We start from the raw sequence: 26,262 nt of genomic DNA on the forward strand, positions 1-26,262 counted from the left end.
TAGGACTGTAATGAAGAGGAATTTTCTATCATCACTTCAGCTCTAAAAAGTGGTAGGTTTACTACTTTTAAACCCCTTCCAGAGTAATTAAAGGCAATAGCCATAATTCCAGAGATGCTAAGCAGAGCTCAACAGAGCTGGAAGATGCACTGAAATGGAAATGAAGTAATATAACAATAATTAAATACACGACTACACAAAAGAGATATTTAGCCACTCTTAAGATGCCACTCACTTCAGGTTCAGCTTGGGTGCAAATTCTCTTTTTGATATGTTTTAAATCAGGTATCACATTGGAGAAGAGACCTTGGACCTCTCACTTCAATTATAAAACACCATGTCCCACAGTGATGCTGGCTCCAACAAATTCGAGGCTTAAAATGCCACTTAGACATAATATTGGAGCAGCAGAGTGTATTTTTTTTTGTACTTAAAAATGTCAACCTAAGCACAGAATTTGTGTTCTTTTGCTTTACCAGCAGGATAATAGGAAAACTTGATTGTAATAATGCACTTAGAGAAAGCTGAATGACTGTACGCAGGTTGGCATGTTATTTAAACTGCAAAGACTCTTGGGCAAGAAGGATCTGTTGCATCTCTGCTCGAAGGGTGACAACCACGATGGGGTCCTGGCCCCTGACAAGCGCCCCAAAGTGCTAAGGCAATATAAATAAGAAACAGCAAGAATTTACAATGTGAAAAAATAACAACATGACTCACGGGCTTAGGGCCAGAATTTCAGCTGGTGAAAATTACCTGCGGTGATTTATACCTGCTGCAGATCTGGCCTGGAGTCAGCATTTAAGGCCTAATCCTGTAAAATCTTATATCTCTGAGTAACTTACTGCCGTTTAACTTAGGGGAGACGACTCAGTGAGTCAAGTTACCCAGGCGGTGTAGCACTGCGAGGCCTATGGAGATAAATATATTTATGGAGCACAACGTGGGCTTCAAAAGGCTGCAGCGATCGCCCCGTGTCGAGCAGCTTGCTGGCACAGGTAGCTCTGCTGGCTCTGCTGTCAGCCTCCCCTGTGTTTTTGGCATGGAGAGAAAGGCGGCGCGTACGGGGCCATTGAGAGAGCAGGAGCCGAACACCACAGAACATGATTTCTCTGCTGCCCTAACATCCATTAAACCTTCTGCCAGTGGTGGAAGTCAAATTAAGCTGCCTGATGTCTTGCTCCCACCGAAGCCTCTTGGCCGTGCACCAGGGAACCATACCAGCTCTTTTGTGGCTGACTCTTAGACACAGTGGCAAATCCTGGCTTAATTGATTGACTGGGGAAATGACTGCGATCCAACTGAAAACACCCCAACAAACATAGCAGGGAGGGAAAGAATTTTATTTCTGAAAGCAGAGCATCTAAAGCGACTGAAGTGCTGCCATCCATAAAACAAAAGTGTTGCCATCCCTTATTTAATCAATTCAAATTGAATTTTGACACTGACGTTCTGCTGTCAGATGCTGGCAGTGGTGTCTGTAATCGTCTCCAGCTGTGCCCCGCCGCACAACTTCTGCTGAAGGGTAATAACTGTATAGCATGTAATATACCCCCATGTGGCAACACTCAGAAGATTTAGCAATCTCTTTTTGGTTTGACCCATAACACCTGTTGAATAGATAGTCCTCCTCCTCTTGGTCAGCCTCAGACTATGTCCTCTTACAATGAATTCATTTAGAGACAATGGAGTCGAATTACTGTGAGTCAATTTAATTTTGCACATTCAGATTTTAGAGAACTGGCTTAATGTTGAGCATTTTCCAGTATCCCCTTCACCCAGTAGGATTGTTGGTTCTCTGAGTCATCTGTGCGATATTTCCAGTATCAGTACTACATCAGATGCTTCGTGTGAGCCGGTGGGGTCGGTTATTTGTGTGTGAAGACATGAGCATCAGGTGGGATGTGTTTATGTAACTTTTCTGGAACTTATTAGGGTTGGGGTTTTTTTTTCACTCTTACTGATATATCAAAGTGCGTCATGGCTGCCTCAAAAACAATGCCTGGAGTGAAGCCTATTTGTGACAGTGGGAAAAACATCTATCTGAATTCATACTTGGCACTTGCACATGGCAGCTTTGGGCCAGAAATCAGCGTTATGTTCAGGGTTCCACGCATCTGTGACCCAATTCACAGGCTCTGCTGAAACCCACAGGATCCTGATGTCTCAAAGTAAAATCACCACATGGTCAGGACCATCTCATATCCTGATAGTGAAGAACTGGACCACTACTTGTGACTCCAATGACCCCATTTAATCAAAACTCTCCTGATCCTGGTAAATCTCTGAGAAAAGCTATGAAAATAGAAGAATAATGAACAAGGGAGAACTGCCTTTCTTTTGAGTAGTGATGTAATTTTGAAAAGCTAAGAGAATTAAGATCCTAAAATTGCCATTTCAAATGGTGTGTAGGTATATAGGATTGGACTTTTAAAGCCTGTTGATGGTTTCCAAGGCATTTTTTGAAAATATTTTTTGAAATATGCAAATATCCATGTTGCAAATCCTACTTTCTAGGTGTCCTGACACATTCAGATTTGTCTATATGAAGTCTTATGTTTCTTGAGAAGGTCCTCAGGGAAATCCCCACTCAAAGTAGGAGGATGCATAAAAGATTCTCAAAAATATTGAAACAAGAGCCTTCTAGCCCCCACATCTAAGAGAGAGTCTAATGGTGGTATGGGTGGGAGAACCCAATTTATATTTGAACTCACCGGTGAACCCTCAGAAGAGAGAGGTATCAAAAGTGGGTCAGATTTTCATTTCTTACAAAAAATTTTGAAAGAAGTGCTGTGATTTTACCAGTGGTATAGGGAGAGCATTCTCTTGGAAAGTGAAAGACTGAGTTTCAAATGCCTTTTCAATGTGATGTCAGCCCAGATCTGGCAGATGAGACCCCACGTGTGGAGTATCAGGTAATTTGTACAGCTCTCCTGTAGAGCTCTTTCACTTCCCATAAATGACTCAACATTCACTGGATCACAACTGCAGGCCAACACCACAGGTAAAAGTCAAAAAAGCTAATTCTCTCATTTTTTGTCTTATCTGGTTGATACTTGAACATTATGTGCGAGGTGAAAAAACATGAACAGAGACCGAGAAATAACCTCCTCAGAATACCCTACAGCTCTGAAGGTTTTGGGACTCTTGCTAAGGAAAGAGCTGTCTGGGGTCATATTACTGAGAAAACCCAGCAGAAGAAAGATTTAATTCTGAACCTTCCATACTATGGTTATTCTGTGAAAATTTGGACGACTTTATATATTGTCTCCACTGAGAAGATACGGGACAGTGGGGACTCACCAGGGATGGGGTCTTGTGAATACCAGTCACAGCACTAGACTGAACGAAGACATTTTAAAAGATGTGACTAACTAAAAAGTGACTAATTCCCCATTTGTGAACGTACTACCCACAATGAATTTCAGAAGTGGCTAAGTAGCTAATTCCCTTGGCAACTTTTCCCCTTGGAAACATCATTAAATAACTAAGCACATTTGCTGATAGCAGCTGAGGCTCCACTGCAAGTCAATGAGTGGGATTAATCCTCCCTGAAGTGAGTAAAATAAGTGACTAGGTTTGAATTAAACACCCTGAGTTTCCTCTGTGGTCAGAGGAGTCCTCTCTTTTACACGTGGTTTAGATGACTCCTAAATCAGCTGTGCGGAGAACTTTTCCCAAAGTGTCTAATCTCAGCCTTGCATTGTCTTGGTAATGTCAGGGTGGAGAATTCAATATTACAACACCAAGTGGAACCATGCCTGAGAATGCGGCTCTGTTCTGTTTTTGAAATTTCTACCTCTGATTGCTTCCCCACCCTGCAGACTTTCAGCATGAACTTAGAGATCCCAAATGTGACCAGCTCTGTGAGAGGAGCCCTGTCACCAGGTTACCCATCCTAACTCCTGGAAACCATCCTTCTGGACAGCACAAAGGCATCATATAAATATTGGCTCCACAGCGATGTCTTTAATATAATTTCAAATTCCGAGAAGTCCTACCTGTGTATATATACAAAATCCATGGTGAAACCATCTCTCTCACCCTTCACTACTCCTCTCTGGGCTACTTACGCAGCCAAAGAGAACTTATAGCAATCACAGTCCTGCTGTGTCATCCCACCAATAGTAAACAACGATATTAATAGAAAATCCGAGCAAGCTGTTTGTGATTTTCCTTCTTCCTTCAAAACTATGCTTTTATAGAACTTTACTTAAGAATCCTGAGTTAGAAGCCAGAAAAATAGCACTTTCCAACCTCAAAGCAACCACAGAACACTTAATGAATGTATTACCATCTGTCAAATGTACAGGGTGAGGTTCAATTTAGCTGATGATACCTAATTCACAATGACGCTCTGTTTTCAGCAAAAGGTTACTTGATGTTGAAGACTGAGATTAACAAATCCTGACATGCACAGAAATACAAATAATGTAACAAAAGTTAATAATTGGCAAAATTGTGCTCTCGGTTACACTGACATAAAAGAAGAGTAACTCCACATTGTCAACAAGCTATTCCATATTCAGTCCAGTTCAACCAAGAACAGACTTTGGCTCTGTTATTCAACTCTCCAAGCAAGAACTTCCTTAAACTATTGGCCTGTGCAACTATTTCCAGGGGACAAAGAGAAATCCTCATGTCTTGAAGCACTTAATACCACAACTGAACAAAACATTGGAAAATGGAATGCATGGAGCAATCCTGCAAGTCAAGGGGAGGGCCAGATGACAAAGAGTCATTACGAGGTACTCGAGGTGAAATTTTGGCCATACCAAAGCCCATGGAAGTTTTGCTGTTGACTTCAGCAGGATTAGGATTTCTCCAGCAGCTTTTAAAGCCAAAAGAGACTATTATAATCAGTTAATCCTACCTCCTAAATAATACCGGCCATAAAACTTCCAGCCTCATCGGTCGTTTCCATCTCTATTTTCTGTGGGTCAAATAAGGCTGAAGCAAAATGGAAAGTAACTAGAAAGTAGTAAAAGAAAAATGGTTCGGAAAAAGCAAAACTGATTCAGGCTGCCCACACCCAGAACATTTGCAGAGGTCAGACGAGGACTCTTCTTCCCCTTCCTTGAACTCCAAATATTTCCTTCCTTGTTTAATGCTGGGATGAGGAGAAATAGCAAAGCAGACAACGCACATAAACGCCGATCTCTGTGGCCTGAAGGAGCCACTGGAAGGCCAATCATTCCATCCTAAAATAGTAGCCTAGGAAAAGCTGAATTACCACCAGAGGAGCCTTGCTCGCTCTCTCTTGTTTGAGAATAGGCAGACTGGCTACCTAAATTTAAAATAGCTAAAATTAGGTGAGAGGACTCCTATTTTATGTGTCTGAGTGGAACCATTTGCAGGATGAGGATTTACTTGACAGTTGTTATGGGATGAGATGCAAAGCAGAGAGGGCACAATAAGAGCAATAAGAACAATTGATTCTTTGGCCAAATTGAATGTAAAAACTATTTGATTTACATTAAAAAGAGCAAAACTAGTTCAATTTTTTAAACTTAAAGCAAAATAACATAAGATTTCCAAACAAACATGAAAACAAAAAGAAACCTGTGTTTTGGGATGGTCGGTTAAGTCATGCCTAGACATTCAATTGTTTCACATCACTTCTAAAATACTGGTAATCTTCAAAATTAGGATGTCATTTCCAAATTAAAAAGAAAATAACCTTTTGTTTCAAAAGGTTTAAGAGAAAATACTTTTACTTTTCCAAACAAGTCATTATTCACCAAATTCAACCCACATTTGCCAATAATTCAGGTTACTCACACCACCCATGGAATTTTTTTGTCAAATAAACATTTTGTCACAAAATATTTTCTCCAAACCAAAGTGAAATATATGTGGCCCCCTTTGTAAGTGAACACCACTGAAAGCACAGTGACAGCAAGGCTTCAACGTCATCGAAGCCCAGCAACATAATGGCTTTTGTAGCCATCATCTTAAACCACCTGAGACTGACCTCGGCAGAACTGCAAGTTTCTTAATTGTCAAGCCTAGGCAAACTCAACAAACAACAATCCAGGTACAAAAATGAACAATGATTCCTGCTGCTACCCTGGATCACTGATTGATGCTTTTCCTTTTTACTGCTTTCTTCCACTGCCCTCCAGTAAGATTTATCCTGTAACACACGCAAATGAACTTGGTGAAATACGCAATGAGGGAAAAGGGGGAACAGTACATAAATATTCACCGTCTCACACAAACAATCTGAGATTTATTTTTCCTTTAAAAAAACAAACCACCTTTCCTGATCACTTCCAGATTCACAGAGTTTGATATTATATGAGACCCAATACTGTTTTCTGGTAGAAGAGGGAAACCAGCTAAGAAACTCAATTTAAGGAAAGAAAATAATATCATTCTACTAGTTTGACAGTCTGATTAAAGACCAAGGATACATATTTGCACTCTCTTTTTTCTCCATCCTGCCCATTTTTTTTTCAGGCAGGCTCAACAGAGTATTGTAACTTTAATCTGTATGGATTAATCCTTTTCACATGGAGGAGCTGCGACTGCAACATGCGCACCACTGTATTACATACTGAACAGTTTATCTTCCTCCCTCTGATTTCAATATAGCCCTTGAGATTTGAGGGCTGCCTTGATTTCTTCTGTTTAGCCGTTTCAGAGTCAGGTGTCTTGTCTAAGTTGGTTATGAAGGTTCCCTCTGTGCTCAGAGGTACCAAGCATCTCCAGAGGCCAATTCCTTCCAGCTGCCTGGGACACCTGATTTAAACTGGTGTGACTCACTCCACACATGCCCTTCTTGCTCCATAGATTACACACGAAGCCTAAAGGACTAGCTCAGACTAGACACCTAACTGTCAGGGCGGTGAAGTTAGGTGAGATGAATCCTACCCTTTGAATATAATTTCACAGTCCACCTAAGTGGTGTAGGATAATACCTCCCAGTTTTTAAAAGTTGCTTAAATATTAGGGCTTACTCCCCAAAGGGTAAGTACATTGCCAATTTGAGCATTGCAACATCCTCTCCAGGCATGTTCCTGCCTTGTAAAATCCCCAGCTCTGAGCAGCACCTATATTGAGAGGCAAATGAGTGGGCAGTCACTAAGAGAGCCATTGGAAATGCAGAGGGGAAGGATGGAGGTTGTATGCTCCCATGCATCCAAGGCATTTAGATGCCTAACTCTGGGCCAAAGGGAGTTTCTGGGGTGAGTCACCTCTCCTATTAAAGATGTTTCACTCTAGATAAATAATTCAATATTCACTGGAACAGAGGCTTGAGCATGTTCCCACAATAAAGGTAAATGCCCATACAATGATGCTGAAAAGTTGTGATCTGCCTCTTTCTACTCATTTAATGAATCAACAAACACCTAGTTGTGTACACAGAAAATATATAGTATACAGTGTCTCTTATTTCTTAACTCTACTTTCCTGGTTAGGGGGTTTCCCTATGAGACATGGGTTCATATTCATCCTCCACAACAGTCAGAGCTGGGACTCGAAAAGGGATTTTTATTCCTGGTCAGTGTTCAGGTGAGCATACACCAGGAGAGGTATAAATCACACAGACACAGGTGCACACATGCAAAATACTACACAACTTTGGTTATAATCTATGCCGAAATCAGGCATAAATAGGTACATATTTTCCATACATGTTGGCAAATATGTTCTGTGTATGTCCGGTGAGAGAAACAGAGGTGTTAAACCCCAGGAGCACTTCAGCCAGGACTCAGAGGATCATGGAGCTGAAATACAGCGCTCAGATACCCAAAGCAACCTTTGGAACCCAGACACATAAAAAAATCTATTTTATTCCTTATGGATAAGATTCATCTTGTCTAACTTCAGCCATCTAAGTATTAGGTAATTAGTCCAACCCAGTTGTCAAAGTCCCCTTTATAGATAGCAATGAAAGACAAGCACCCCTAAAGTAAGTTCTCCCAACTTCCATGTTTGAAGATAAAACGAACTGCCCTTCAGAAATGGATTTATGTCGCTCTCCATGGCTCACAAAAGCAGCCAGGATTATTGAATGACTAATGTATAACTTTTAGACAGACTTAGATGAGATGATCCCTCTCATATCATCCCTCATCCCTTCCCTTCCTTCCCCACCCCATCTACAAACCCTTGATGATGTGGATCGATCAATTAGAGCTTCATCCTAAAACTTCGGGACATTTTAACAGATCTGTCTCAAAAACTCCACAGAAAGTATGTCTCAGTCTCAGAAAGGCTAAGACCTTGGTTACACTGTTATCCTTTTCGAAACCAGAGCACAATGATCCAAGGATTAAAGAGTTTACCCATATTTAGGAGACCTCGGTCTCTTCTTCTCAAACTTTACTACGTGACCTAATATAAATTATTTAAGTTCTCTGCCTTCTAACTTCCCATATACAAAATAAGGATAATAACACACTTCAGCCACAAACTTTACATCAGTAAAAGCAGTAATTCATTAGCCATGGGAGTATGTCTCAGGCTGAAGGGGATAAACTGTAAATATAGCCCCCCCAAAAAAGAGGTGTCATCCTATTTTTGTGATACCATCTGTCTTACTCTCAAATTAAACCCAGTGAAACAGGTGAATCAATAATGTCTTTAAGAAGAAAATGAAATATATTTTTCAAGCATCTAGGAATTTTGTTTTGACTTCCTTCTAGTTTTAGACTAAAAATTCAAGTTTCTTCCTTCCCTTTTCTTATGTGGTTTTAGAGTGGAGGCAAGAAATACATGCAATATTTGTCATATTATCATGAAGAATGCAGTTGGAAGAATGCTGTTTTTTACGAAGAAAGCCCTGGTGTTAGAAAGGCACCGAAAAAAATATTCATTTCCAAGTCTCTTAGGAGTCCAAGTGACCCCGAGTGCAGGAAACAAGTGAATGTAAAACTACTGGCCTACAAGTGCCCCAGGAAGAACAGTACCTAACTTGCATTTCACAAATCATCAGAACTCCGTAGCAGCACGTAAGCGACAAGCATCATTTCTAGAGCACGTCCCCGAGGGCCTAATCCTGACCTCGGCAATGCTATTCTTGTGCAGGTGTCCCTAAACCAACTGCAGACAAGCGGCAGCTGATTTGCATCAGAAACCTGAAAAAAAACCCCACCATCAAGCCCTGCAGATTATAAACCCACATGTTTGTAGGATGAGATTATCACTCCGCTATCTTGATTTTTAAGATGCTGTGTGTTTACTCAGATTGTAAAATTTTCTTTTGCTATCAAAGAGCAAACAAGATGATTCTGGGACTAACAAAGAAAAACTAACTACATATTTCTGCATTAAAATCAGAGTAAAGTTAGCTCTGGTAGAGTGCAACTGGTCTTCAGTGACAGTGCTGTGGGGACCCCTTGTGTTCTAATAGTTAAGCAGAGAAGTTCATTCCTCTACAGGCTGCTGGCGCTTGCACCTTTGATACCAATTTCCTTCAGTCCCAGGCATGTAGAGGAATAATGTCTGCTTTTGTTTGCACCAGGATAATCCCAATGGCACTCCATCGATTTCAACTAAGCGATTTCGCTGCAGCAGTGGTGGAGTGAAGACACGGGAGAGGGAAATGCAGCAATGCCTAGCTAGCAGCACCTGAGAATGAAGTTTTAAAACTTATTGAGTTCCCAAATCCCTCGGTTCACTTAGGAAATCTCAGTCTCTAATAGTTTTATTTTAATGGTTCCAGTATTTTCTGCCCTTTGTGTTCAAAAATTGTTACTCACATACAAAAAAACCATGAGACGATGAGATTTACAAATGACTCACATCTTAATTCTTTTCCATTGTTTCTCTGCTTTTGAGATTTTTTGTTTCAAGCTCCATAAAATGACTTAGGGATCATCGTGATTATGCCTCAACTTAACCTCTCTGAAAGGAGCAGAAGAAATAATAATAATAATTATAACTGGATATATGAACATTTTTCAAGTACTACTAGGGAGGTCATATTGTCTCTGTTGCAACAGCCCTGTTGCAACAACTATTAAGAACATTTTTTTCCAGTTCTTGTGTCCCCAGTTAAAAAGGGCTTTGAAAATCCAAGCAAAGGGTTGAAGGAGAACAATAATACGGTGCTAAAGGACTGGAAACAAGCCTCAAAACATCAGGCTTGAAGAGTTTGTTCTACTTATCAGAGAGAAGAATGAGCATGCAGATGCTCACTCAAGGACAAAATATCTGGGAAGCATGAGGGAGCTCTTCATCCTTTCAGATGTGAAAAGGTCTAATGACTGGAAGTTGGACAAATTCACTTTCTGCATTGCCATAGCAATGAACAGTTTAAGGAACAAACAAGGAGAGAGGAGAGGTGGACTTACTTCTTGGGGCATTTATACTGAGACTAAGAAAATGCAGGCTTTAATCCAGTTCTGGAAGAAATAGGAGAAACTGGACTGGAGGGGTACAGAGACTCATGAGCAGGGCATGGCCTTTAAGATCTTTTAGGTCTTGGAAGAAGGACCAAGGTAGGTTGACTGTACCACCCTCCATGTCACAGAGAATTTGCTACTCAGCATTAAGACAATGACTGTAATAAAATCTCATGCTTCAAGACTTAAGATGTCTGCAAAGATCACAGTATCTTTTCTCCCAATATGGAATTAATCAGCTGTGTTATGTGGCTTATCCATGTCCATCCGGTCATTCTCTGCTACAGACAGAAACAGTTGGACAAATGCTGGAGTGGTGCAGAAAGTCTTGCTCAGTAGATGCTTTCCTCACATGTTCACAGTCATCCTAATTCCAGGTTAAGGTCCAGGAAATTATATTTTTTTCTGCTTTGACTGGCCGAATGACCAGGATTCCCCTTCCTCTGCAGTGCACAATATGGACCAGCTATTGCCATCAGCTGGGCATCCCTCATCCAGTAAATTACCCCCTCAGAAGGGCACTGTGCATCAAAAACCCTTTGGTTTCTCCTATTCTCTGCTCTGATACAAAAAAACTTATACTCTAAAGGACGAAATGCTACCATGGTTGCCCAATGAGCAAGATTGACTTGTAGGTGATTTGCAGATCATGGTAAATAACCCAATGCTCCTTCTAGGCTCAAACTCCATGACATTCTGGATTTTTTTCTCCAATCAGATGAATTGGGAATTTAGAAAAGAATTATGTCTCCAATTCCCATTTAGTCACCTTATTCCCAGCACTGTTTTCAAGCTAAAGGTCAACTATTTGGGATCTGATCTAATAAAGAAAATTAGCAACACTGATTTTTATTTATGTCTCATTCTTCTCTTCCTTGTTATTTTATGAAGAACATTTGCATGCATAAAACAAAAAAATCTGTTTTGGGAAAAACAGATTCTGGGCCAATCTTCCTCCCTTTGAAGTCATCAAAAGTTTTGCAAACTGAGTTCCAGGAGCCAGTCACTGGGCTCTTCATCATGTGATAGCTTGGTCTACAGTTGCTAAATATAAGCCTGTGAACAATTGGGACAATAAGACCAGTTGGGTGCTTAAATCTGGACATTTGCTCATATAAGAGTTGGACACTTTTCTGAGTAAAGCCTTCATTTCATCTACGTCTTTGCTGTGGGGAACATACTTAAGATCCATCAAGTATATCTCAACGAGGGGAGTTACCCACCAGTGTGAAACCATAGAGCAATGAAGTTAAAACTTAATTCTAAATAATAATGTAATTTAGGCCTCCCATTCCAGCAGCGAGGCGCTTAATTCCTCCCAGGACTGCTGCCGCCAGATTGCTCTAATCCACTTCCAGCTGTGCTACTGCTCCTGTGTGCGAGCATGGGAGCTCGGCTGGGAAACAGAACAAAGCATCCCAGTAAAGCCAGCAGCACTTGGAGGAATATTCAAACACACAGGGGAAATAATTCCCTCTTACAGAAGAGCGTCTGCCAACTACTGTTCCCGTTGCAAGGATTTGAGTCTAGGCCTGGCCTGTGCATGTAGGCCCTGATTCAGCAAAGGCTTGAGAACATGCCTTAATTGGAGCATATCTTCAACCTTGTTGACTTCAGTATATATTGTCAACTGGTTTTTAGAGCTTTGCATATTGTCTCTTTTGAACATATATAAATATATTTATCTATTCTTTCATTTTGTCTCTTCCTCCCTATGATGCTATGGTTTCAAAGCTACCTCAGCGCAGTTGTGTCAGAAAATTGCCTGCTAATGCTAATGCATTAATAGTAAATATTTACTGATCTAATTGTGCTAATCAGGCATTCGAGGCCCCTGCCTTGGAGAGCTCACACTCTCTTTTGAACATATATAAATATATATATATTCTTTCATTTTGTCTCTTCCTCCCTATGATGCTATGGTTTCAAAGCTACCTCAGCGCAGTTGTGTCAGAAAATTGCCTGCTAATGCTAATGCATTAATAGTAAATATTTACTGATCTAATTGTGCTAATCAGGCATTCGAGGCCCCTGCCTTGGAGAGCTCACAATCTGATCACATCTGGACTTACACAGAGTTTTAGTTTTAGGGTTTTTTTGCTTTCAAATAGTATTTTTCACATTTCCATCAGCAAATCTTCACACCTCAATTAGCAAGGCCTTAAAAAAACAAAAGCCCCTGAATGATAAGAAAGTTCAGAAACATTTTCTAAGTTAAGGTACATATTTCTGAGATTGAGATGATGGTTTGTTACCATTTTTAGAAAACTGAAAACCTCTTCCTTCCAATGGCCTAAAATTTCAATTCTTAATTTTGGCAGGTCAAAAGATATTGGTCCTTAAAGCTGTCACTGGTACCAGACAGAGTATTGATGGCTCTGGGCCTCCAGCCAGCATAATTTTGAGAAGTTTCAAAAAGTTATTTCTCAAGCAAACTTCTTTTGCAAACTGCTGTTTCTGAGCATTTTAGAATCAGTCTTTGATTACTGGGCAGAAAGCAGATAAAGCAGTTTAGGACAGATGATAAATGTAACTTGCGGTATGACTTAACAAGTTAGCACACGGCTATCACCACTGTTTTAGTGGTCTTTATATGTGTGTTTTTATAAAGAGACAGAGTGGAGAATGGTTTTATTAACATATCATGAGTGAGTTATATGGGTCATCTCAAATGAATGGCAATAAAAGCTTTATATCACACTCACCAACATGTATTTGGTACTTTATGTGCCACAAATGTTGCAGAAAAGCTATTTTACATATGTTTTAAAGACTGGGTATTTTTTATATTAGGGCTGGTTTTGTAAAGCTGCCAGGCACTTGAGCTACCAGGAGCTGAACAGTATTCAGCTTAGAGGGAGCCATAAAAACTTGTTTAAAATTTTCTGAAATAGCTTTTTTGTGCTTCAAACTGCCAAAGTTAAAGATCTGTCATCTTGATATGTTCCATCACACAGCAAGTCCTTTTCTCTAAAAACAATTTTAAAAGCTATTTCTAGTCCTTCCCGGCCGCATGACAGAGAAAACGTAATACTGTCACAGTGCAGGACAAACTGTGGCTCATGCCAGTCCTTGGACAGGTGTGGGGCTTTGTAGTGGAAAAGGGAAATTCTGCAACTAAAGAGGAAGAAGGAAAAATTTTAATGGCAAGTTGATACACATGCACACTACACATATATATATCTCCATATATTTATATGGCACCTTGAAAATCTGCATAAAAAGCATAAAGCATTGATGTTCATCCTTAATAAGAGCCTGATCTAAGATCCCTGTCACAGGAAACTCCTCATTGATTCAAGGGCACTCAAACAGCATTTTTAACTTGCTACGTTTAAGTCAAAAGGAGCTGACCCCCAGCATCAAGAAGCTCCTTCCCTGGGTACCTACATCAGCTTGGTGCCACGAAGGATCCACACCACAGAGCTGTTTCTACTGTAAATATTCTACATAGGTTTTTGGAGTGAACTGATTTTCTGCTTATTTAAGGAGGTACGCCATGGCTTCCAGAATGGATCAGAGCACACCATCCAGCCCATGCAGGTACCTACACTCTGGGTCTGACTTTCTCCTCAGCAGGAGCAACTCCACAGTGTAAAACTGATGTAGGCCAGTTTTAATTCCAGCCCTGTATGTGTGTGTGCATATCTTCTGTGTACATACACACACGGCACACGAAGAGAGACATTTCCCACCTCACGCATTTAACCACAAAGTGTGATGTAGCTACTGAAAGAGGTGAACGGCATTTAATCACGTGTAAGCTAATGATTTAAATGCGCTTTTATTTTTGGCCTCTTGATGTAAATCCAAACCAGACAAGCGGAGTCCTCTGGTCAGACGGCTGGAAATTCCTCTGCATGAAATCATGTTGGTGGTCTCCCGGCTCAGCGCCTTCTGAAGAGCCGTACAGTGAAATATCCTTCCGTACCACTAATGAATGCGCCCACCCACACTGGAGCTGGTGCCCCCCTAAGAACTCAATTCAAGAACAACTTTTTAAACTCATAAATGAAATCAAAGGGCTCATTCTATGAGCCAAAGAACTTACAAGTTCAGGCCTGACGGTTAATGGGTGGTTACTACAGGTTGTCCCCTTGGTTTGCAGTACACGGCCTCACAAGAAAAAATAATAAGCAGGATACCGAGTATGTACACAGCATTCCAATAGCCTCACAAGAAAAAATAATAAGGATACCGAGTATGTACACAGCATTCCAATTAATTAAATTTCATCCTCCTCCAATGAATGCATAAATTGTTGCTACCCTGGTTACTTTCAGAGCTTGAGTGACTTGCTGAGCATGAACCAAAGGAACCAAAGTAAACTCACAAGAGCTTGGTTTACTTTCCTGTGCTCGGACAAGACCCCCTTCGAGATATTAAACAATCACTTAGCAACCAAAACCTCTCAAATTGGCCATGAAAACTTGAGCAAGAGCATCCAGGAAATAATTTTTTAAGACTACTGCCACTGCCCTCTCCTAAGGACTGCTGTTTGTGTGTGAATGAGGGCTTGTCATTTCAGGGACAAGCGGTGGAGCCTGGTGGCAATGGCCAGAGGACTGAATAACCCAGTTGTGCTACCGAGGCAAGACGCTGATCTAATCCCACGATGAGGAGATGACTCCTTCAGAGAGGCCTGTTATAAAATTATCGAGTGACACGGGGGGTGGAAGGAATCAAGCCCGTTGTAATTGAACTGACTTGAAATAATAAATGCACACACTTTCTTTAAACACAGCTTGCCACATCCTGAGAATCTGGAATCAATTCCTTCCCTTTCAAGAAGCTTAAAAGTGGTGGGACTTTGATATGGCATGAGCGTGTTTGCTTCTGGGCTTACAGCCCTCACCAGCCCGTTCCAAACCTTTCAACGTTTTTATATTATAAGACAGAAAAGTTAGGAAAACAAAGATGGAAAAAAAGAATCAGAAATTCAGGGAACTATTAAATCAGGGCAGCCCAGCTGCCAAATACCTTTGGTAAGTAAATGAATCATGATCAATAACATATTGCCATACAGACTTACAGAAAAAGGTTATCACCTGCTCCTGTGCCAGGCATAAAACATAACGGTGTGTGGCTAATGAAGTACTGCATGAATCCAGAAAAAAAAAGTACTGTTTTTCTCTGCAATGTTAAAGCATTTTACTTCAAAGTAATTTTAACTCATCCAGAAAAAACATGATTTTTTCCATGCAAACTTTGTCAAAATTGATAGGTTACTATGAAACCCTTCTCTTTTCACGATATTGCATTTGTATGAGGAAACTATCTTGACAGAAGGGAATGTATTTTGCTAAGGGGATGTTTCAGCCCTGATTGTAAAGCTGCTTGCTTTATATATTCACATATTTGCCAGCAGAGGGTATCACAATCTTAGAAACAAACAGACATATGTACCATTGTATCTATTCATTTACATGCAAGAATTCAGACACATGCTAAACCAAGAAATTACAGATCTTGTTTTCTTCAGTAATTTTTCCACTATCAGGAAAAAAATAATCATTTAGCTACTTAAAGACTACAGATTCTATTATCAGTGCCATCTCACCAGCTCTCTTGGGATAGGAAATATTGCAATGATACAACCAAGTGATGGCATCACTTGAAGTCTGAAATTGTTGCCTGACACCAGCCAGGGCTTATCTTTGCCATGCATTAGGTTCTCATTATTTCTCGCATCCACTATCCTCATACTGCATAAATCTCATTAATTATCCCAACCACTTCACGCCACTTTTCCGCAAAGATGTAGTAGCCACAGGCTGTAGTGAGAGCTCGTGTTACGTCTACCGCATGATCTCTGCTAAACCAGTATGCTACGAAGAATGATCATATATAATTACTCCTAACCCACACTTTTCACAGCTAGAGATAGGCTGATGCTACAGATTCCCAGCCTGATATCCCACACATTAATGAATTCACCTCCCTGACTCCCAAGTTAAGGGAACGTAATTTAAACAACCTGATGTCGGTGCTTTAGCTCACTTGGTATTCAGCACTCCCCTACTGCCAACTAAAATAAACTAAAATCATTTTTTATATAAAGGTGTGGGTTCTCCATTCTATTTCAGATTTATTAACAAGCCTTTTTCTATTTGTGTACTTTGATCATGTGCAAGTGATGTCCCAGTCACTGGTGTGGTTTTCCAGCTTAACCCAAGCACTTGAGTCAGCTGGAGCTGGGAGCCAATATAGAGGATGACTTTGGGATGTGTTACCTTTATCTGAGAGCTGGGTGTAGAGGAACTGTTTAAGATAACCACAGGCAGCAATCTCTGTTCATTTTGGATCTCACCGGCTCAGATGGAGACAGGGAAAAGGACATTCTCCTAAGTAATTAAATTTAGAAAATGCTTTTTTTTTAATTACAGAATTATATGTAACTACTTCTCCTGTTATATAGGAAAAATAATGCATATAGGAAAAACCTGCTGCAAAAGGACATGTATCGGATCAGGGCTAGAGCCCCAGATCCCTTTTTGACTGGTGCTGTAATTTTAAAAAGATACAAATCAAAAAGAAATAGGTTCCTTAGGAAACATATACACAGTGATGCCGCCCTTTCCTTTTTGCACAGTCTTCCTGCTCCTCAAGAGAACTAACACCACTACCTTTTAATTAACTCATTATCTGCCATCCAAATCAGCCTTCAGAATAACTGCTGTAGGTTCAGATGAACTGGATGAGAAAGTGGGTAAAATGTCCCTGGGATAAGGTAAAAGCTATTCTTGCTTAGCCCTTGAAAACTGAGAGTCAATTACTCTGCTGAAATTGAGGTCTCCTTCCCACGTGGCACAAGTCTGCACTGAGAGTCCCAAGGACTCCGAGGTCCTCAGGTACTTTACTCCACTGATAGAAAGAACACGTAGGTACTACTATACTCTGCTCATCTCTGCTTTATTCTCCTGGCGCTGCAGCACTCCAGCTGCAAAAAATTAAGCTAAAAGCATTTCTCAACTTCAAAGAGGAAAGTTGAGTATCAGCATGTTCAGGCATCCTGAGCATCTGGATATCACAGGGGCACGAAGCAGCTAACAAAACAGAGTGAGGAGAGGGAACAAGTATTGTTGCTGTCCTGCAACTCACCATTTATTTTCTCTATAACCTTGGTCCGCTTAATTGCCATTGGGAAGCTTTTTTCTGTTTTTTTTCAATAGTCCCTAAACCGAGAGTTTGTTGGACAGAACTAGGGAAAGTTCCCATTAATCACACTGCGGCTGGCAAAAATGTGGAGACCCGACCATGAGCACTTTGCAGGGTGAGATCCCTTATCTCACAGTAGCGGATATCCGACCTTGAATCCCAGCTCTGGGTATGGCCAGACGGAGACACCTCTAGGACAGTCATTTGTTACCTCCTGGAGCTGCCAGCCCTTACGAGTCCAGGGATTTGCATATCGCAGAGTCACCGAGCAGCAACATGTTGGGATTATGCATGTGGACAGATACCCAGGGCTGTTCTAGAATGAATTTACAATTTACAGTTGTGGAGCAGACCATAAAAATTCCTTGTTCATGGTCAAGATATTTTATTTTCACTGTAACATCTATTTAGTCTAACTCTTAATTTATCTCCCTTTTACAACTTCCTACAGAGATGTTAGCTGAGCGTCCCATTAGCATTAGACAAAAAAATAACTTTTTAGTATCCCTGAGAAGTGAAACACTATAATTATTTTCTTCTGTTAACAATGCAGAAATATTTAGGAGCAGATTTTTATCTGACATAAATCATCATTTACCCATTCTCATCTCATGGGTCAGCCCCAGGCAATGAAATATAATTGCACAGATGAAATCTGTGGCAGAGCTGGAACCTGAAAAAATCTAGTCTTCTCTGAATGATATGGTATGAGCACCTTAGGTCTCTCTCTGTGAAACTAGTAATATAAAGTAAGATGTAGATCAGTGAGAGACTGCAAATATTCTACTAGATCATCTCAAGGGATATGGCAGTGTAAATCCATTAACTTTCATGGAGCAACATGAAAGCTCCATCTGAAGCTTGGAGCTGAAATCTTGCCTCTCTGAGGGCAGAGGAATGTGGAGAAGAAAAGCAATTTCATTAAGAAGACAGTGTAGGATGCGTGTAAATATGCATGGCATCCAGCTTCTGGGGGGGTCATTGCTTTTGACACACAAACAAGAGAAGGAAAGTCTGAAGCTTACAGAGTGCAATAGCATTTCTTAAAGCCACCTCTTTCATTTAATTACTTTATGTTTAATATCTTGATGTAACTCAGTTTATATGAGCAAATCAGCTATAACAGTGTAACATAATCATGGGATAAGTGGGCCAAGAGTCCAATGGCCACATCTCATACATTATGAAGGGTCAGGGCATGGGTTGCTCTCACTCGCTCATTCACTGCTAAATTTTTGGTACCAGCACAGTTTTGGGGTCCAGCCAACACACATTCCTCTATGCAGTGCCTGAGCAGAGCAGAGGAGGTAGTATGGGCCACCAGCCACCCCCAGTAAGCAGCATGGAGTCCTGTTGTGGTGAGGAAGCTGGGCCATACAGACAGGAGCCCTGTCATGGCAGTTGGTAAAGGGGCTACTAAACACTCTCTGGACTGTTTTATTTATTAGTATAGATGTAGTTAATTGAACAAGGGACGTGTGAATTGAATCCACTGAATCAACCATCTCAAGTTGATCAGCAGCAGTACCTGATATCATATAAACAGAGTTTAAGATAAAACCATGAGAGAATGGCAAAATGATTCCACTTCTAAGCACACAAACTCCATGGCACATTTGGTAGTGATCTTACTCACCAGCATTATCCTGCTGCTTGGTATTTTTGATGTATGCAGAAAATTTGGAAAAGATATCAATTCCAGCAGTGTTTGATTCCCGGTGCTTAGCAGCCAGCTTGGGGTACCTGGAAAGGGAGAAAGAGTGTGGAGAATAACATCTTGTTACCAGCAACACAGTGATGATTACAAATACAATTTACAAGAAGAAAGAAAAAAGCCACGTATGAGGAACAGCAATTAACGCTGTCATTTTTCTAAAACCAACAGCTTGGCAAGTCCTTCTTAATAATATCTGTGTCTGTCAAGGCAGACGTTTGCACAGTTACACAGTGATGGCTTCAGGACAAAGGTAATTGTATTGGTGCTTTATGTTGCCACGATCCAAGATACAGTGGCCCTAAATCAGATGGAAGCATAAATTTCCAGAAAGGTGCAGGGGAGTTTGGCAGCCAGCTCGGTCTATTATGAATGGTAGTCGTGTCTAATTCCCTACGCTGAAAATGTGCTCCAGGAAGTACTAGCAAGGCATGTTAGTATTACCCAGCTGAAGGAACATAAAGTTTTCAGTCTCTGAATTGTTTTTTTTTTACAGACATCTGGTGCAAAGAAAGGAATATATCGATTTGAGAGACCAACACAAACTAATGACTCCTACTGACTTCAGTGGTCTTGGACCAGAGTACAGAAAATTTAAATATCTGGTCTCTTGCCTCAGGACTGGCCTATAGCTGCTGATTCACTTGGAGGTAAAACACTCCATAAGGAACCAAGCCAATTTTCATTGATTCATAGATTTTAAGGTCCAAATCACAAGCCAACATATTTTTTTTCCCATTATCCTTGTACTGAGTCCAAAACATTTGACAAAGGCATATCTGGTGAATCTAAACCTTTCCTTGGTAGCTTGTTCCAATGGTTAATCATTCGTATTGAAAAAAATCTGTGCCTTATTTTTAATGTGAATTAGTTTGGTTATAACTTCCAGTTGTGGGCTCTTGTCATTTCTTGACTAGAATAATGAGCACTTTTCTGCCTCCAGAGCCTCTCATGCTCTGTAATCAGTTCCCCTTCCAACCTTTCTAATATACCATACGGCTCAGAAACCTCCAGTTTTTCACTGTAAAATGCTTTTCCTGGCACAGATATTTTGTGTGGCAATTCTGGGCATCTATTCCACGTTATTTTTAGCTTTGTAAAATGTGGACACCAGACCCCTACAAAAATTTTTCTAGTGTTGGTCTCCTGAATTCTGCATACAAGGGCATCCTGAAGTGTGTACAGAGAAAACATTCTGCAGTTATTAGTCATACAAGTAACCTTCACACATGGAAGTCATCTCACTGAAGCCAGCAAGTTTCATAAATAAATACTACTCCTGTAAGTAAAGATTGTAGGAGGGAGTGCTTTTTAGGAACTCCTCTTAGGACATCTTTCATTCCTAGGAAATGGAATATTGACTGAAAAAATCCCAAGTTCTTACTTTGGAGGTGCAAGAGTCTCTTCCAAAAATTCCTCAATCTTGTTAACATCTGTCTTGACTTCTCCATTAAAAGTCAAGAAAGGTGGGTGGGTCCCAGGAGCCAGATTGTGTAGGTCAGCTGGCTTTCTGCAGAGAGAGAAAAAGTCATGAAATCACTAATCTTTACGGTCAGGTAGTTGCACAGATATTTATAGTTCCTACAAAATCAGTTGTTTGCTCTTTTCTTTTTTTTTCTGTAGTTTGTGGTTAAAGAACTTTGAAACTACCCCAAGCACCCTGTTTAATATAAAAACATTCCACAAGTGAAAAAAAAAAATCAAAACCAAAACCAAACCCTAACCTGAATCCTAACAATTTTGTTGTGCACCTCACCCTCTCGAGGCCAGACACAAATCTGATTGAACTTTGGTGGGGCCTTTCTGTAGGGAAACACTGGATCATAGAACTATTTTCAATTAAACTGAATGATTTTTACCTTTTCAGGTCAACAGTGGTGACATTGAACACAACTCCTTTGAGCCACAGGATCATGAAGAGACGCTGGGAGAATGGGCAGTTCCCAATGCTTTCTCCATCTATACCAGCCTGAGGGATGGAAAAAGAGGAGAAATGGATTTCAGACTTGTTAGTCACTTGCCTCCCTCAAGATGGAAAATTGGATTTTGAAATAAAAAGAACCAGTTTAAAAATAACCAACAGTGCCTGTTATTTAATATAGTTTGCCATCATCACAAGAATGGAGTTACTCCAGCATTCAGCCTTCATCAGGAACTTAAGAAAGCAACCTTGGGCCTCTCCTGAGGGCAGCTCTGGGTAAAGGAGATGTGTCCCTTGCCGATGGCAAGCAACCTCCAGGAGACTGTATATTCTTTCAATCACTCTTGTCCCTACAGGACTGCTGGCCTCACAGACACACTAGAAAACTCAGGACAGGTTTTCAGCTTTATTTAATTCTTTGGACTGCAGCTTCTATCAGCTCAAGATTTGCTTCACAGTTTTACTATCCAAAATGAGGACTTTCAGATCTAGATTTAAAACCCAAGCACTCCAGACATTCACTCGTTCTTCTTCACATCCAGTAAAGCAACAGCCTCAGACAGAAACAACCAGATCCAGACACAAATCCCCATCTGAATCCTTCCAAGGTTCAAGGCAGATTTCAGCCACCACATTCTGTCTGTTCCTATCTCTGGTACCTAATGAGTTGCCTACAAACCACTACAAAACAGTAAAAAACTGCTAGTGTTAGCATTGAGGAAACGGCCTATTTTTTCCTCTAAAAATTTATGGTCCTTAGCCATGCAAATTCTGACTTTGAGCCATGGAGGGATACAAATAACACCAGCTGAACCGAGCCAAAGCTGCGTCCAAGGACAACATCCTTCTACAATAATTACGCTTGTGGCCAAAGCTTTCAGGACGATAATGGTTTTGATAGATTTCTATTTTAATTTGTGGCACCATTGTGTTTAAAGGATTCTTATAATCCTGGTGAAGCAACCAACCTTCCGTTGTTGACCCACATGGGTTGCATAACTGTATTTTATGCACACAGTGTGTGTCCGAAAACGGCTGATGAAAGAACTAAGCAAATACATGCCCTTTTCCTTTGGAGAAAATATTTTATTACTCTGTTTGCTCTCATAAATTTTATCTTATTAATATTCAAGCTGTGAGGTAGCATTTCTCTGTCTTAAAGAAGGAATACTTTCTAATTATTGCAGTTCTATGAGACATTCATAGCACAAGTAAAAACATTTTGAGATGTGTCCAGTTGCTACACATTCAGGTAGCATGTGAATGTGTATGAGAATGTTTGCATGTGAAATGTTTAGCTGAAAGATTTTCTGGTAGGCTTCATGAATCTTTCTCATGTCTTAAACGCAGCTTTTGATGATTCTGGGTTTAAAAACAAATTCCAGATTTCCCATCCACCAAACTGGAGCGAGTGTGGATTGCAGGCTTGGAGACAACCCGCCATAAAGTTTAGGGCTATGTAAAGAGTTTTTCACTGGGTTCAGATTTGGTTTCAAACACTCAGACTCCAGAGGTATTTGGATACAGGGGAACAGTTTGGCTGCTCTTTTACCTGACATTACAGGTCTGCAATATGCCTGGCACATGGCATAGGCAAGAACCAGCAAACAATGTGGGTGAAAGAGTGGTATGGAATGAGAATGAGCAAGAGAAGATGCATTTTCCCATCTGCCTGAGGTGTGAATAGACTAGTTTTGCAAAAATTTTGTTAAATTGCTCTCTCTGTTCTGCAAATTTCATGGCAAAACAATGACAATGTTACCATGGGAATACCAGGCACCATCGTGTTGAATGCAACAATTACTGCAAAGTCACATTTGGCTTGTTAAAACATTGCCAAGAGCTTTTAACTTCTTACCCTTCCTGAAAAGAGGCAAATGCTATAGGAGAAAACAGACATACGACACCAAATTTTCCCTTGGCTGTCTCACCATCTCAGTCATAATCATATCCTTCATAATGGAGTTGGCTAACTGAGTCTACAAACAGTACATTACAAATCCAAAATTTGAAGAAAAACAGATCATCGACTGAATTAGAGGGCAAAAGTGTGCAGACAGAAGGGCTGACTCTCATCTTACCTTCTTTGGATTTACTGTGGCTTATATCTCCACCGAGTCTGATTCACTCTTCACCTGACTCGCTTCAGAGTGTAAAACCCTGATTTACCAAGTCCTGTGAACTCCCTGCTAGCAAAGGTGTCTCATCTCACAATGACATGCAAAGCTCCAGCCCTCCTGCAGGTCTCCATCTCCCACCTGTCCTCAGCACCCACTTCTTGTGCTGCAAGTAACATTTCACCTTTTTCAGGAAAGAGCCTCAGGGAGACCATTTCCCTGCTCTCTCCAATTATATATTCTCATACAAAGGTTAAGGGTTACCCAGATCTGCATCTTTTTACACATTCTCCATCCTACAAGGCAATAGTGAAAAAAACTCTTGAGATCAGAGAGGATTATTGGGGGAACAAAGCCGATGAATGGCAATGAAGACACAGAAGTGATGGGTCATGTGAGGATAAGGGATGGAGAAGTCATTTGAGACAGGAGAAAGATGCAGAGTCTGGAAGAAACAAGATTCACTTAGACATTAAAAATAAAATTAATTGTGGAGGTCAAACGAGGCCTCCAACAGCTCCAAAAGGTCAAAATATCTTCCCAACACTTCCAAAAGAGTGGGAAACATTAATTGCTAGAGACACATTGGGAATAGACAGAGGAAATTCCAGAAACTAAAGATAAACTAAAGAACGGTATGATCTCTGTTCAAAGCTCCTGGATCTGGAAGCCAGGCTCATGATTTGGGTGGAGTCTGACTCATGGGTTTTGATCTCATGTGACTGGCATAACTGAAAATGCTACCACAAATCACAAGGCAAACTGGTGACAGAGGAGGGAACGGAATCAAAATCTCCCCAGCAACACAATTTATCCATTAAATTCAGCTCTTTTTCTGCAGAAATTATAGGCAAGGCTTTGTCGGCTTTGTGAATCCTTTCTCATTGCTTCTAACAGCAGTCAGTAATTCAACGTTCAGCACTCTGAAAGAGCAAAACCTTAGTAGGTAATAACTTCAAAGGCTTATCAGAGTGTCTCGAGATCCCTTGTGAAGTCTATTAACTACCACGAGGAGATGAGGAAGAACAGAAAACTTCCCAGGCTTAGTCACTCTTAGCTTCAAAGAAAAACAGCTTGCTTAAAGCACCCCAGTAGTGCCTAAACACAGGCCTATTATCTATCTGTCCAAGGTTAAGGGCTCAGAAATGCAGGAATTAAATAATACCTTCATCAAGATCAAGAACTCAAACAGTGAATGGCAAGAAAAGAACAAATAATTGACAAGCTGGAGAAACACCATTTATCCCTGCTGTTATTCACAAACAAGCACAAAAGCTTTCTCACGTAGCTTCCCTGAAGCACAGCAGAAGTGATCAACCACTTATAAAAAGGAGCAAATTGATGATATATGCACTCTCCCTGCCAGTAACACTGGATATTTCTGATTTAATGATTGCAACTAGGTATAGACCTGAGGCTTTAGGGCCACTAGGATGAAGGAAACAGGGCTTTTAAAGCGCACTATAAGTCCCAAAGCTGTGAAAGGGTTTCAGAGCCACCTTCTCCCTGCAGATGAGCCATCCCTCCTGTTCCCTATGGAGAAGGACCTCACCTGAAAAGGCATATTCCCAGAGTGACTGCAGACGAGTAAAACAGTCGAGGATTTGCTGGGTGAGACTCCTTGGCCAATGCTCATCCCACTGAAGATGCCTAAGGGAAGGTCTCCTGTGAGATCAAGGGCGGGATGCACATCCAAAAGATGAATCTGGCCACCTTTCACTTTGATTGAATATGATGAGTGTCGAAATTTAGGTGGGATGAATGTGGACCCCAGCAATAGTAAAGCTTGGAATCCGCGGAGGCCTAATTGCTAGAGAATTATTTTTCTCCATCCTGGAAACATCATTTTCTACTTCTGTTGATTCACACAAGCTTACTCTTATTAGTTCAGCTACTTAAAAAAGATGCTTTTCTACTTAACCTCCAGCTATTTAGGTACTTCACACCAATTGATGCAAGGTCCTGACACAGGACTTGGCATAATCCCATCAGGAAAAGCCCACAGTTATACCAGCTGCTTTCCTCCATTTGAGCAATGGCAAGAATGAACAAGATGTTCTCCTTTATTATTTTTAAGGCACTCCTCCTTAAATACTTCAGCTATTTTTATTGAATTAATTAAACCTTAAAGATATTTGTGTGCACAAGTGGGGGATGTACTGCCACACTACCAAGGAACAAAATTAAGAGGGTTTAAGGGGGAGGGGAGAAAAAAAAGTCTCAGTGATTTTATGAGCTTATGCCAAATACTTTGTAAAGTAGTGGTAGTATCGAGAGCCTCCAACCACAGCACAGCACAGTTGAATGACACCAACAGGGAGCTCTTCTCAAGTTCAAGCTACGACTTTGTCATAAATGAAATAACTGGAATAAACTTCCTCACTTGTCCCAAAAATACTCCAGCCGGTACATGCACAGTGACTGCAGTGCACACAGACAACTGTATATTATTTTAACTAACCTTACGGGGGGAAGAAAAAGAAAGTTTCAGTTCCAGTTATTCCCAAAATACAGCAGCTTTGAAGGACTATACTGTCATTAATAATGACTAAGCATCCAGCTTAAAAATGGCAGCGCTGGAAGGAGCTGCCTATTGGAAAGCACTGCGTTTTTTTTTCCAGGAAAATAATATATTTGGTTTTATCTATTCTCCTTCTCTTTTTGTTTTTCATTGCATTGAGCACAATGGTCCAGTGCTTTCCTAGTCTCTGGGGTAAAGCAGGGAGACATTCTGGATGACACTAAAACACATTTCTTTTTCAAAAGGACTTAAACAAGTTAGCAAAAGCAGGCAGGGTAATTCACCTCAATGTTTCCCAGTAAGGATTAAGGAGGGATTTGATTTCATCATCCCTACAATCAAAATCGAGACTCACATTACACATGGTTACACCCTCTCTGTTTTAAAATTGGGAAAGCGCCTGCCTTTTGACACTTACTCTCCTTACACTCAGGACCCAAAGGGGAAGTGAAAATCCTATTCAAAACGCAAAGCAG

General features: G+C 40.6%; 1 protein-coding gene across 3 annotated transcripts in view; it reads right to left on the minus strand.

The window, feature by feature from the left end:
• The window catches only part of CLIC5 (chloride intracellular channel 5), a 74,137-nt gene that overhangs the window by 5,455 nt on the left and 42,420 nt on the right, over positions 1-26,262 (minus strand). For all 3 annotated transcript variants that reach the window (XM_014958236.1, XM_014958234.1, XM_014958235.1), the window contains 3 exons: positions 21,087-21,196; positions 20,612-20,737; positions 19,150-19,256 (listed from right to left, as the gene is read on the minus strand). In XM_014958236.1, the coding sequence (XP_014813722.1) occupies positions 19,150-19,256; positions 20,612-20,737; positions 21,087-21,196 (343 nt within the window). The remainder of the gene's footprint in view (positions 1-19,149; positions 19,257-20,611; positions 20,738-21,086; positions 21,197-26,262) is intronic.

This window comes from Calidris pugnax, unplaced genomic scaffold (genome assembly GCF_001431845.1).
Source record: "Calidris pugnax isolate Ruff unplaced genomic scaffold, ASM143184v1 scaffold276, whole genome shotgun sequence".
In the NCBI taxonomy this organism is placed as follows: domain Eukaryota; kingdom Metazoa; phylum Chordata; class Aves; order Charadriiformes; family Scolopacidae; genus Calidris; species Calidris pugnax.